Below are 14,952 nucleotides of genomic sequence, written 5' to 3'. Positions count from 1 at the left end.
TGATTATGCGTGCTTAAGTGTTATTTCAACCATGGTTCAGTTCATAGTTTGCCTTTCATGCCCTATATTAGTATATCTGCAGTTTATGTGTACTTGGTACTGTTCCGAATGTTGGTGGCGAACAGACCACAGTATACAAAAATGAGTTCTAATTGTCATTTGAGATAAGTTATATTTGAAAGTCTGGTAACCGCTTGGGGTATTGCTCAGACGTTTAATGTGTTTTGTTTATTTTTTTTGATTGACTTCATGTTTATTGGTAGCTACTTATGAGTTGTCTGCATTCTGTTGGTTGTCTGTAGGGTCACATTGTAATTGATTTTTTCGGTTTTTAGATATGGCTATTTATTTCCCCACATCAGATACCATTGGGTTGAGGCATTGTCTCTTAAACGTTTTGGTTAGTGATCAAAATGGGATTAGAACCGACAACTATGTAAATACAATGGGTTTGAAACACTGTAGTAAGTGGGTTAACCTTTTCATATAGTAGGGTAAATTTTCCACATTTGCGTCAACTAAAAGGACTTATTAAATTCAATACATTGTTGATGAAATTGATATTAGCAAGAGTTTTAGTTTGTTAGTACAGGAGAAACATATCTGGCACATTTCATCAGTTTTAAAGAATTTACAATTAGAATGGATGCTGAAACTAAAGACAACGATAACTTTATGTCCCTTCCTCTTCACTCTCCTGAGCATCAGCAAGTGGCAGTGGTTGGAGATGATACAACCTTAAAGAAAGCGGCACAAGCAATCGCTAATCGAAACAGAAATAAAGAAGTAATAGTTGTACTATTAATTGTTTTTAAACCATCAAAGTTTGAAAGTGTAATTCTGAATTAAGTTTGACAAGATCATGCAAAAATATGAGGCAAATGGTCACAGGGTAAGCACCGATTACATAGGATAGGGTTAGGGATTTTCGTTGACACAGTTTTTAGTAGTGATGTACCGAATCGGCTAAATTTCGATTCGGCCGAAACCGAATATTCGGCGGTTTTGCCGAATAAATTCGGCCGAATCAACCGAATCATTTATGACGTCACGCGAAGTCGCACGCTTCGCGTTTAACGTGAAAAAAATGTTCATCTACCAGGCAACCAGTGCAAAATAGTTGTGTTTCGTCCTTATTTCAGTTCTGTGGGGTTTAAAACTGCCTTAAGCATGATTGGCAACCTACCAATGAATTACTAATTTTTTTACTACCGTGAAAAAACGATAATGTGTTGAAAAAGATAAACATTGACGCAATTTTCGTTATGTTTGGGGTTTTGAAAGATTGCGTGGACCATAATAAGCAGAAAAGACACGTTTAACGATTTAAATTTGTGTTCGTAAAAGATTCGGTTTCGGCCGAATCGCAACAAATTATTCGGCCGAAACCGAATCTTTGCAAAAATGATCGATTCGGCCGAATAAATTCGGCAAACCGAATATTCGGTACATCTCTAGTTTTTAGCGAAAGATACCAATTTTTTGTCAAAAACAATTTGTAGAGCTACTAACGTAAGAATTTACGGTTTAAAAGATTTTCGAAATACCGATAAATGGCGTAACGAACGCAGTTTTTTAAAATAACAATGAGACTGGGGATAGGTTTAGGGACTGAATATAACACAAAGAACTGGGTTTTAGGTTCATTTTATTGTTATTATGAAACCTTAGACCAATTCTAATGGCCTTGACCTTCATTTTTTTAACAGATTGCATATGAAATAGTTGCGTGCGCTATCTACCGGAAATTAATACTGCTGCGCTTATACAGGATTGGGATGAATCTTTTCTAGTTGGAGATATTGGGCGAATTTTAGATCAATACAAAAAGTGGAAGAAAGAACTGCCTCAAGTGGAAGTGTTTTACGCAGTGAAAGCCAATGCTTTGCGACCTGTCATTAACACAATCGCTGCATTGGGATGCGGATTTGACTGTGCCAGTAAGGTAGTATGACTTCTGTTTCTAACCAATTTGATTTGGCAGTAACCAGAGGTCATTTAACTTGCACATTTTTTGGCAAAAAAGTCCAACAAATTTTTTTTTTAAAAACTTAAACGCAAATCAAAACTTGGCCACTTTGTATCGGTTAACATTACCCCAAAATCAACCTTATAAAAGAACACATTTGGCTTTAATACTTTTGTCTTTTGCAAAATTTGAACATTAGCAACAGATTTCAAAACAAAAACATAAACTAAACGAAACCAGACTTGCACTTCTGTTCTCTCCAAAAACGCAACGTCAATTCCAATGTCCTGGTAGTAACAAATAAGTTTTTTTAGAATGAGTTATCTTTGATATTGGATATGGGAGTGGAGCCGGAAAAAATTATCTACGCACACTGTTGTAAAATGGTGTCACATCTTTGCTACGCCAGGGATCGTGGCGTCACAACAATGACGTTTGACAACAAAGAGGAGCTACTAAAAATCAAACAACTCTTTCCGAAAGTAAGGTTTAAATTTAATTTGAAATTTGATACACCTTATGTCGCATATACTTCATATGTTAGCTTTTAGAAAAAAACATTGCCAGTTTACGCAACGAAGTTTGTCATAAACTACATGTGAAAATAGCCCACCTATAATGGTTATTGTTTTTACCCCAAACACACATCAAGAATTTCTTGTCCATGTTTTGCCTTAAAGAAATGCCGTTATGACGTTATAGCCGGTTCGCACCAGTTCTATGAAAACGTCTCAAGAAATATTATGAGATCGGCAAACCGGTTAGCATTCCTGGTTACTGTCAATAGACTTTTGTGATAGAACAGACATCACCACTGCCTACACATGATATACATCTATCATATTGTTGGCATAAGGTCCCCAATTTCATGCTAAGCATCATACGTTTGCTTGGACCTTTTTATTGCCAATCTGCATGACTTCACTTAAACCAGATTATGAACTTTTAAGGCTTATACTTCGCATTAAAACTAAAGACACACAAGCTCGAACCGTGTTTGGAGATAAGTTTGGTGCTTCAGTTGAATATTCGAAAACACTCATTGAGAAAGCCAAGAATTTGATGTTGGATGTGATTGGAATCAGGTACATTCTTTGCAACATAAAATTATTGTTTAAACTTATAACACATTTAATACAACAATCATACAGTTTCTAAAAGCCTGAATAAATTATAAACTGAAAAATATACAGCTTATACCAGTGGTTTCCGAATAAGAATTCCTCCCAAGAGAGGAATTTTGAAACTTGAGGGAAGGAATTTACTCCAATTTTTACATGTGATTTGTATATAGGCACTAAAGCTCTTGGAATATAACCTGTGAAGTTGATAAAAAATACCATTTTAGATTATCTTTGTGTGATTCAGCATCTGCTATGTAGTGTATTGGGGAGGAACTAGCATTTTTGCATTGATAGGGGAGAAATTTGTCAAAAAAGGTTGGAAGCCACTGGTTTACACAGTCAATGTAAATTGTGCTAAATTTTGAGTTGCAAACTTTTGCAACAGTTTCCACGTTGGTAGCAGTGGCCCAAATCCTCAAACTTTTCGAAAGGCAATACAGGATTCAAAATTGTTGTTTGACTTTGCCCGGAAAAGCGGTTTTAACTTTGAAATATTGGACATTGGTGGGGGATTTCCTGGATCCGAGGAAGTTGATACTGTAGCTTCATTTGAATCAGTAAGCTTCTTTTTTTCGGTTATAACCGTTATCTTAAATTTTAGGTAATATCGGACTTAAATTAGTTTTAGGTTGTTGCTTTTGGTAGATGACAACTGTTATCCGTGAAGCATTGGACACTTATTTTCCTGCGGAAAGCGGAGTAAAAATAATTGCAGAACCCGGCAGGTATTTTCCCGGGCCAGCCTTTTCGATTGCAACCTGCATCCGTGACCGACGGTGGGTGATTAAATAGTTTTACTGATCACAGATCTAATTACTAAATTGGTATAATAGTCCTGAATTTTACCTAAACATTGAATGCACAACAAAACTAAAACGTTGAAACCTAATTGCACGATATATCTTCCTGTAGAACGCCTGTAATGTAATTATCATATTTATTGGACAAAGAACTTCTAAACGCAACGTAAGAATGAAAGCTGTGGCATTGGCATCTAACCTTACGTTTTTTTATTAAATATAATTTTTACCAGGTCGGGTGTCGTATCATGTGGCTGAAAGTATGTGCAACAGCTTTCTGATTGTCTACATGGAAAACGCGAAACTAACGCCAGTTCCTTTAAAGGTAAGGCTTTTCTTAATACTGCAAAGAGGAGATGTTGACCTTGTATTGGGGTCTTAAATTTTCAACTCACATAGGCATACTGTTTATTGATGTTCGCACATAAAAAAATCATTTGCTTTTCAGAAAGCGATAATAGTGAATTTAGTAACTTTCAGCTAAACGTTTTTGGCTGTTTAAACCCTAAATATCTATTAGGAAATTTTCTAGCTGTTAATAATTATTCGGCTGTATATTTGGGGCCCAAACTTATTCTTTTTTAAAAAACAACCCTATAGTTAAGAATTAATTATTATATATAGTTGAGTAGGCCTATATGTATACTGAAGTATTTTTCAATTGTTAAGCTTTATATGAGAAAAATAATCTTTTCATCAGGAAGTCCAAGGCAAAGCTTTGAAACCCACCACTGTATACGGGGTATCTTGTACCGGGATGGACATTATATCTCAAGATACAAGTATAGTTGAACTGAACATTGGTGATTGGATGTTTTGGAACGGTGGGTTTTGCGAAGAATTGTTTCGCTTTGTTAAAAAAAATATTTTATTATTTTTTTCATAAATGTTTTTGGGCACTACCCGGCAAATAATTATACTTGTGCTTTGGTTTCATTTTTTTAGCCGATTGATTTATTACATAGACCAGGGCTCCCAAATCAGAGTTGTAAACGGGCTTGAAATTACAGCCCGAACCCAGCCCGAATTCGAAAGTACAAGCCCGAAACCCGGCCTAAACCCGAATCTTTTCTGATAAGCCCATTTAGGCCCAAAAGTATAATTGACAGGTATTTGAAGCATCAGGAAAGACCAAGACAAAAAAACAAACAATAGACAATAAGAGACAATTGATCTTGAACAAGGCGTTTTGGGATTGTTTGACAATAGGTCAAGTCCAGCACCTAGCTACTTAGCTGGTTAAATTGATTTAAAAAAATACTGACACAGACTGTAAAGTCACAGGCCCTTTTTGAAGAAACCTAAGCCCGAACTCGGGCCGACAAGCTCTGCCCGACTTACAACTGTGCCCCGAATCACTGTTCGAAAGCAGTTATTTGCTTGAAATGCTGGTTGGTGTTATGAAGTTGTTCAAATACTGTTCGGTTATACATGTAGATTTAGAAGGTTATTCAGCAATGACAAAGATTGGTTTCAACGGATTTACCACATACAAAGCGTGTTACTTTATAACAGAGACAAAGTTGTAAGTATTTCCTTTCGAAATCAATGTTTAAATTTATAGATTTGACATAAAAAATATATTTTGAAAGGTTTCAAAGCTTTTTTTGACTCAAACTTTTTCTGACAGAAAGGAACTACACAATCTAAGCGTAAACCCAAAATTCCTTACACCCACCCGAAATTCGATTTAAAACAAACTGGAACTAGAATTTTTGGATGGTGCTGTAAAATGGTGTTGGATTTTGGCGTATTTATAAACAGAAAGTAAAAAGTGAGTAACGTTGACCATGTAATTATAACTTGTTTTGCAAATTTGGGTTACATGACTGGTGTCGTTTCGGTAATGCTACAAACTGTGTGCTGCCACACATCATTAACCATATATTCGCGCTTCGGTGTTTAGAATATTATTGATATAATTGATTACTATGGTGCACATAAACTTCAAAAAAATATTTGTGTTGGTGTATTGTGCTATATTATGTTGTTGCATGGAGAAAATTCGGTTTGCAATATTTACTGGTCTGAGTTAGTTCAATCTATGTTGTTTAGTACAATTTTGCTTGTAAGTGATTATTGCCTTATGTTAATGGTAAATAAATTATAGTCACACTTATGCCTACTACATTTTACATGTATGTCACTTTTTCTTAGTCAGACATAACGAAGAACAAAAAAATCTTTGTGCCAAGAAACAAGTTAAAACTAACCCTTGTACTGTTTACTTTAATATTTGTTTAGCAGCTCGACGAGAAATTCTCAAGTTGTAATATCATGGTCTTACAACAGAAAAACAAACCATGAATCGACAACTTTCTACAAACCCGTCATGTCAGGACTGTCGTAATAATTCAAACCAGCTTAAACCAAGCATTACATTTCCGCTTCAGGTCGGATAAAGTTAAATATGTGCATAATGTTATAGGACAACAGTCAAGCTACTTTTACAGCAGTATAAAATTAACAAATACTTGTAGTCTATGCTTCAGTTTAACACATCCAGTCTTAACCCTAAACTTGAAACATCTGCCCCCACGCAGCCAGGGTGAGGCGTTCATGCCCTCTCGCTGGCTTCTGTGGTAGGTTTCTTTAAAACACACTAAAAAGAGATTAAAAATGCGCATAAACACAACAGCTGCGAGAAAGATTCCGCAGTGCATTTTGATAATGCAAGTGGTTTTTGTATTTAACTACGGCAAGCCTAAACGTTTTTGTCCTTATCCGAGTAAACCGAGTCTTGTGCAAAGGACATGACATCCTACCTTGTGTTGGCAAAACGTTCCGCGTGTAATATGAATCTTGACGGAAATGAGTCGTTGTCTGTGTTGCCATAAGGCTTGTTGGCTTTTGCAAAATCACACCATGTTGGATTAAGCAATATCGTATCAAGTGGAAATACTCCACAGGCATCAACTGTTATTCGGGTGACTTGGCATTTGCGTTATGTGGGTGAAAGTTTAGTAGCTCCCCATGACTCAGGATTGTCACGTGCGTATAACCGTCCAGTGCTGAGCAACGTGAGTGTGGACTATGAACGAAGGTAAGATGTATATTGGTGTTTGTTATGTGGCCCGAGTCCCACCCGACATCAAATATAAGGCGTATGCTCGAATCCGGGCAACCCAAAAGCAAATAAAACCAGGGTAGACGACCTCCACGGTCTGATGTAACAGTTTGGAAAAAAGTATTTCTCACTCATGGGTTAATTGTGATGTGAAGTATTTTTTGCCAGGGCACTTCAAGCTTTTAAGCTTATGTAATCGCTGGTGATGTTCTAAAGGTGACATAATTCAATGCTTCGACATGAGGTGGTGTATTGGTATTGGAAGGTTTGTGAAACGAAGTATATAAAGCGAGACAGAATTAATTTGCAACACTTAGTTTTTATGTGTTGAAAACGTTTGAAGATAATTTCCACCAAAACAGTTTTAATAAATAAATTAGGTTTGTGGACAAACTCAGAAGTGAAGATGCAAATTTAGTTCATTGTAGAAATAAACCAGATAGTTAAAAAGTTACAACTTATTCAAAAACTTATTAAAAAGAACTTATTCAAAAAGTAACAAAGGTCTCAAGATTTGCAATGTTAGTTTTCTGAATTGTTCTTTGTTTTCAAACAAAATTCTTTAGTGGATTGTTTGCTCACAAGAAGTGCATGGCCAAACAGCCTGAGTGCTTTCCTGATATAGAACAGAATTTTATGCGGCCCTGAGTACGTAACGCTGGGTAGGAGTAGCGCATTTGCCGGAAAAAGTCTCAACAACAAATAGGGTGGGACTTGAACCACAAACTTTAGGCTGCAGTGGACTTTTTAATTGAAAAAAACATAAAAAAAGTTATTGCGTAAAATATGATGAAAAATAATCTAAACAATTTTTTTTTTCGAAGTTTTTACAGCGTTCTTTAACTTAACAAACTCTCAAACGACCCAATACTATTAGGTGTAGGAAAATCATGCACAATAATTATGCTTTTACGTTGGAAAATGAAAATAGTGATCACCATGAAACCGGGATAAGCAAGGTAAATTTGGTTTCTCTTTCAATTACTGAACAAACATTAACAATCAATAACGCACTTGTCCATTTAACCCTAGGAAACGCATTCCAACGTCGGCCTTGGAGTTTACAATTCCAATGGGATATCAAGTAAGAAACAACGGTTGTTTTTATTAGTTATTGTGTCTGCAAAGTCTCAATCAACAAACCTCTGTTTTTGCTTTGTGTTTGATTATATATATATGCACATAAATATTTTATATATGTGTATGTATTTATTGATCGCGGAACGACTAACGAAATCGTAACACGGTCATAAGTAAAACTTATGTTAAACATATATTTTAGTCATAAATTGGAAAAGTTTTTGAACCTTAATTATCTACAAATACTTTGCACCTAAACGCATTTTTCCTCAGAAATTTTAACTGTAGAGAAACAATTTTTGAATCTTTTGCTAATCAGCCCATTTTATAGTTTTTCAGTAAACATTTTTTTGATTGATAAAATTTCATCTTGGGCCATATCTGCTTGAATTAGAGTTCAAACGTCTATTTATTGTTGTATTTCCAGCAAATAATCTAACAGAAAGTGGGAGAAATGTTTTCACAATTGACGAACATGTTTCGATGGAGGAACAGAAACCGAAAAAGGTTCGACTGACTTGGAAAGATGTAAATGTGAAAGTTCCCGCTAAAACTAACCTCATTGGCAAACAAACTTCACCAGAGAAGCAAATTCTCACCGGAGGTAATTTTTTATTTGCAAAAATGATCTAATGTCGAGGGTTGTTTTAAAAAAATACAAAACCTCGATCGCTTTAACTGTTCACTACAGGGCTTATTAACAGGGGTAAGTTCTGCTTATGGGGGTAAAAATAAGAAAGCACCTGTTTTTCATTTTTGAGAGATAAAACATGATTTACCTGATTTTGTCGATATTGTTTGGCCGTACAAAATCCACATTTTTGAACCAGTAAATAGTTTGCTTTTTTTAGTCACTGGATATGCGGAACCGGGAACATTGCTTGCGATCATGGGATCCAGTGGGGCAGGAAAGTCTACGCTGTTAAATATACTGACTTGGAGAAACCGACAAAACCTTTCTATCTCCGGAGAAGTACTTTAAAGTTGTGTAGATGAAATAAGACTGTATCATATTGATTTAATTGTATTGTACATTGTGCAGATACTAGCCAATGGCGTAGCTTTGGGTCCAGACATAACAAATATTTCCGCCTATGTCCAGCAAGATGATTTATTCATGGGAGAATTGACCGTCAAAGAACACTTGATGTTTACAGTGAGTTTTCTCCCTAAAATCAAGACAGCGCCACTTCAAATACATGGATATTATATTACACTATGAACTTTTGAATACACGTTTTAACACATTGAATAAGTTTGGTTTAGCGACGTTGATGGATACATGTTATTTCCCTACAGTAATAAAGTGTGTACAGAGGTTACACAAAGCGAAAAGCGTCGTATGATTGACAAAAGTAAATTTGTGCTGTCGTCGAAACATAACTTAAATAAACTCAAGATTTTTAATTAAAGTATAGGAAAGAGAATGAGTTTCAGCGGCAATGTATCAGTTTGTGCGATAATATTTGTTAATGTGGTGAGAAGCTTTTGACAAGAAACACCCGCAGATATGAGAAAAATAAAAAAAAACTTTATATTGGAAAAAACAGCACGAAATTACAACGCTCAAACGTATTATTAGCATACATTGTTACATGCATTAAATGTATTCATTCCAAGGAGCATAATGAAGCTTCTTTAAATCTAAAAAAACAATTTTTGAGTAGGCTCGTCTTCGAATGGATGCTTCGCTCTCAGACAGAGTTAAAAGTGCGCGGGTACAGGAAGTGTTGGGACAAATGGGACTGAAGAAGTGTGAAAATACGAAAATCGGAACACCAGGAAAATCCAAGACGATTTCGGGCGGAGAAATGAAGCGATTGAGTTTTGCTGCTGAGGTACTGATTCTTGTTGTTTGTATTCAAATACACGTACAATGACATTTTCTAAGTATTGTGAACAATGTCCATAACGGGGTGTAGAGTTTGTCAGTGATGCAAGTCAAAAAATACTAAAGTTATGTACTTAATCTGTGGTATTTGTTTTCTTGTTTTATTGTATGTTAACTAAAGTAATAATGCCTTAACGTTTCTTTCACTTTATAAAACATTTTTTTCTTCTTCATTTTAACTTCTTTTGACAGCTTTTGAACAACCCATCTATTTTTTTCTGTGACGAGCCCACATCTGGATTAGATTCGTATCTTGCAAAGATTGTAGTGGAATGTATGCACACCGTATGTGCGCAAGGTAAACCTCATTTAACTGTAAGATATGAGTTGTTTATTAAGAACAAACATTCTTTGAACGATCTTTAATAAAACTTTTAGTGAACTTTAAAAGAAAAAGAGCTTGGCAATGGCGAATTTTACTATTGTACAGTATGAACGATAATACTTGTCTGTAATTTAGGTTGTACCGTTTTGTGCACAATTCATCAACCAAGCTCCGAAGTGTTTGAAATTTTTGATCGGTTGTTACTTTTATCATTGGGTCGAGTTATTTATCATGGTGACGCGAAGCAGGCAGTAGATCATTACTCCAAGTAAGTGCAGTTGTGTTTTTATTTAATATGTCTACTTTACGTAACAAAAAAAGAAAGAACTATTAACAAATTATTGCATTTGTATTTTGATATTGTTGTGCAGTGTCGGTTATCCTTGCCCAATGAACTACAATCCGGCCGATTTCTACATCATGGAAGTGTCGGTTATCCCGGGAAAGGAACAAGAATCAAAGTGCGTTAACTGACTATTAATTGTTTATGTTTAAAATAGTGGCAAATAAAATTTAAATTTACGGTGTCGTATAAGTTTCTAAATAACTAAAAAGTCTTTGTCTTTAAAATAAACGGCGTTTTGTGTCAACAAACTGTAAGTGTCTTTTGCAGAAACTGATAGTCAGTAAATATGCTAATAGAGAAAACGGTACCGCTGACAGCACATTGAGAATTATCGGGGACACGAAGTGGATTTTATAAAACTGATTGTTATTATGTTCCAGAGATAAGATAGCGATGTTTGCCGACAAATACGACCAATCAGCTTTTTCCCAGGATGTGGACAAGTTTGTTAACTCCACAACTAATGACTGTCCCGTTGGAGACGAACTGTTGGTGAGATTGTGCTTCTATTTTGCATGACAATTTTCAGACATTTTCGACAATTACTCATTACTTAACTAACCAGGATTTGGACATTGAGTTTTTGATTGATACTTTGTAAATTCGTAGACTCACGTCAGACGAAAGAAGAACAAGCCACGCTACAGGGTCGGATTTTTTGGTCAGTTTTACGCCTGCATGGTCCGCGCTTTGAAAACCACTTACCGAAACCCTCTGCTGTCTCAAGTCAAGCTCGCTCAAACTATCGTAAGTACAACTGTCTACACAATGCGAAAAAAAACTGACAACGCGTTTAAAGTGTATTTCTCTTTTTTACAAAGTAATTTTAGATAGCTACAAAAAACATAAATAATTGAGTTATTTTAGAAAATTATAAAGTTAGGAAAATAAAACGAACTAAACAGACGTTAAAAGCAACATGCTTTATTATTTTAGGGTCATTATAGTCCCATTTATTTAAATTTTCAAAAACAATAAAAATAAAACTTGGCTTAAAAATTTGAAGTCGAGATCACATGTCTGCTTAAACTGGTGACGCTTGTTTAGACAAAACTGGCAAATAAAGTTGTAGAATTTTTTTTTAAATTTCTTAAAAAACCCATTTAATTGACTTGTACAAAAGATTAGAATACCAGCTAACTGCTGGATAAATTAAACTGAAGTAACGTACTGACATAAATTTTGTGCAAAATTGAATCATTCAACAGAATTAGTTTTGTTTCAGTTTGCCGCTGTGATTGTTGGGTTGGTCTATCTTCGTCCCTATGGTCAACCGTACAAAAGTTCCGAAGCCACAACCGTAATCGGATCACTTTTTCTTGTCATAACCAACATGACTTTCTCGAATGTTACATCTGTTCTCAACGTACGCGAACTTATTTACTTGTTCTTAAATTGATTTTTGACACCAATTGTTTTATTTGACAGTCATTTCCTTCTGAAATCCCACTCTTTCGACGCGAACACTTCAGCGGCATGTACAGTACGGCAGTTTACTTTTTTACCAAAAGTTTGGCGGAATTGCCGACATACGTGATACTCCCGCTCGTCTACTCAGTAATCGTCTACTTCATGTTTGGTAAACTTTTACTTGTATGCTTTATCCAACTGATATATTTCAAGAGCATTTAGTTTTAGAAGTTTATTACAACGTCTTTAACAAATGAATTTAACACACCTCCTGTCAAACGCAGGAATCAACTAATCGCGAAAACTGTTTAAACGCACAAAGGCATGATTCACTTAATCGAATAACTCGCTTAAACGCTACGTTTGTTTAATCGCATGATTTGATGAAATCCATAAATCGTATGATCGCATAAATCACTTATTTGGATAATTTTAATTATGTGATTCACTTAATCGCTTTTAATTATGTGATTCACTTAATCGCTTTTAATTATGTGATTCACTCACTAATCGCCAATTTTTTTATGTCGTTTAAATTGAAGCTAACTGGCTATGCGTTAAAATTGTTGCATTTCTTTGTTGCAGGTCTTTTCCCGACGGCGACCAAGTTTTTCGTTTTTTTCGGGCTGGTTGTTCTGCTCACTAACACTTGTATATCATTCGGTTACATGGTTTCTTGTATGTCACCTAGCACGGCAGTGGCACTTGCAGTTGGGCCGGCTGTGCTGATGCCCCTGCTGTTGCTTGGAGGATTCTTTATTTCAAGCGAGTAAGTATATTGCTGCAACTTTTAGCCAACTTTAGATAAATTCAGCTATGGCAAAAAATCGTTTCTTATTACCCCTTTATGTGTGGACATCTAACTTTGTAGTAATTTTTCAACAATGTAACCACAATTGTTTAGCACCGACCTTACTTCGAAGGGCTATGTCTAAGAAACAATTATTGTCATTTTTTCTGGGAAATGTCCTGGTTTTTGTCCTTGATTTGTCTTTGCTGGGACAGATTGTTTCTGGCAAAAATGTGGCATGTGATTTGTCATGACTCGTATAAATGCAAAAAAATGTTTAAAAATATGGTTTTGTTTCGTATGGCAACCCTGAGTATAGTCAATTGACTTATTCAAATAAAAATTCGACTTTTTTGGAATATATAGCAGCAGAAATCTAGTAAAAGTAAATTCGAGATTGGCACTACAGGCACTTTATTAGTTTGGGTTATAAATTTCGCTACATCTGAAGTTATTTTTGCTTTACTTTATCGCAGTAACATCCCGGTGTACTTGATTTGGCTGAAATACCTCTCTTGGTTTTTCTACACCAACGAACTTTTAAATATCAACCAATGGGACAGCGTGGGATACTTGGGTAAGAACCAAACAATACATATTGAGCTAACGCACGACAATAAGTTGTTTTCGTTTGGTAATATTTAAATATGTTCCACAGGTTGTCCGCAGTATAAAAACCTCACAGAGGAAAGTATGACAAGCACAGTAGAAGATACAAGTCAACCGTGTCTGTTCCAGGACGGAGAGGCGGTTTTACTCAGTTTAGGCTTTCATAATGTAAGTGACAATTTCTTTGGCAACAAGATTTAGAACCAAACTGTTCCAGTCGCCAAAGCCAAGTACTATTTAGATCAGTGGTTCTCAAACTCGGTTTTCGGGGCCGCATGCGGCTCCCAACTACTTACTTGGCGGCTCGCACCAGACCTCAGAAAACCACCAAACATTGCTATTTTACCTTTCAAAGTCGTATTCTTTAGTGATTTTCTCAAGGTTTCGTTTTTTTGCGGCTCCCCACACACTTAAAAAATACTTTTTGGTCCCGACAATAAAAAAGTTTGAGAACCACTGATTTAGATTGATAAAACAAGTTTCGAAAGATTATTGCAATTCGTGCCAGATTGCCAGTAGATTATAATCTACTATAGTATAGCCTATAGGCTATAGTAGTAAGACATTATCGGTGTTAAATAAAGTTTGGCATGTATAACATATGTGTCTCATATTTACTGCTTTGCTGCTGTATTTTAATTCCATTTCTATGTTTAGGCAAACTTTGGACGAGACATCGGTGTCATGATCGCCCTACTGGTTGGATTTCGGCTGATCGGTCTTGCTGCCTTGTATTTCCGAGTCCGAGAAAGTACAAGATGATTAGGGACAGTTGTTGCCCCATATCAAACCGCATGGTCTTGTGACCATGTGCTACAATTGGTTAAATATTGTACTTTTTTACAGACTATAAAAGGTCTCCACAATGCGCTCCAAGCTTGTAGTAGATTTTTACGTACTTAGTTAGGTTGTCTTCTTACATGCTACAAATATTCTAGATACACTTTCATTTTGTGACTTATTTTTCGGGGCAACCTACAATCAAGAAATTGTATGTTTTTAATTTTCGTGTTCAAAGCAATCACTTTTGACGCACGTACAGCCCATGGCTTTTGCTTCCGTTTGTTGAACGAGATTCTTGGTTTTCACTGACACATTTTACAATGCGATACACAAATTAGTATGTTATTGTCAATGATTGAGTACAGCTTGTTTCTTCAATTGTTCTGATATGTCAAACGTACGATACTCCCTTTATATTAAAGGCATCAGTTTGTACGACCTTTATGACCGTTTCATCGCTTTTTATGAATCCAATTTGAACTTTTCGTATATATATTTATATTTTGTTAATTTACTTGTTTTATTATATCGCGACTGTTAATACATTTATAATTCAGTTGTGATTGTTGTGTGTGGCGTTTAAAAATTAAAATTGAATTCAAAAAATCCCCTTGTAGTGTTAGTTTTCCCAAAACAATCTGTTGGTTAGCTTCAAAATTTTAACCGATGTTAAGTGAGTTTTACCAGAAATAGGTGAATCCTTTCCAAACTAAAAAATATATACGATTGTGTTTTATCTGAGACATCAATATGGTAAT

The 14,952-nt window shown here is 35.5% G+C and overlaps 1 protein-coding gene across 1 annotated transcript; it reads left to right on the top strand.

Annotated features, from left to right (window-relative positions):
- Nucleotides 1-642: 642 nt before the first annotated feature.
- LOC145209638 (protein white-like) lies at nt 643-14,730 on the top strand. Its single transcript, XM_080079935.1, has 23 exons — nt 643-786; nt 1,772-1,940; nt 2,904-3,054; nt 3,479-3,650; nt 4,594-4,717; nt 6,732-6,936; nt 7,838-7,919; nt 7,993-8,044; nt 8,468-8,644; nt 8,892-9,013; nt 9,083-9,196; nt 9,708-9,878; nt 10,124-10,229; nt 10,392-10,524; nt 10,628-10,717; nt 10,983-11,094; nt 11,212-11,349; nt 11,828-11,968; nt 12,031-12,181; nt 12,598-12,781; nt 13,279-13,379; nt 13,461-13,579; nt 14,069-14,730. The coding sequence occupies exons 1-23, from the start codon at nt 643-645 to the stop codon at nt 14,171-14,173; spliced, it is 3,063 nt and encodes a 1,020-aa protein (XP_079936061.1). The 3' UTR covers nt 14,174-14,730.
- The last annotated feature ends 222 nt before the right edge of the window (nt 14,731-14,952 follow it).

The sequence above is a fragment of the Phallusia mammillata genome, chromosome 1 (assembly GCF_965637545.1).
Source record: "Phallusia mammillata chromosome 1, kaPhaMamm4.hap1.1, whole genome shotgun sequence".
Lineage (NCBI taxonomy): Eukaryota > Metazoa > Chordata > Ascidiacea > Phlebobranchia > Ascidiidae > Phallusia > Phallusia mammillata.
This window is presented reverse-complemented; position numbering and strand designations above follow the sequence as displayed.

Excerpts from the sequence above, each read along its gene's own strand:
- LOC145209638 (XM_080079935.1), top strand. The coding sequence starts at position 643 with ATGGATGCTGAAACTAAAGACAACGATAACTTTATGTCCCTTCCTCTT. Across the intron at positions 12,182-12,597 it reads AATCGTCTACTTCATGTTTG|GTCTTTTCCCGACGGCGACC; the intron begins GTAAACTTTTAC and ends TCTTTGTTGCAG. Across the intron at positions 13,580-14,068 it reads TCAGTTTAGGCTTTCATAAT|GCAAACTTTGGACGAGACAT; the intron begins GTAAGTGACAAT and ends TTCTATGTTTAG.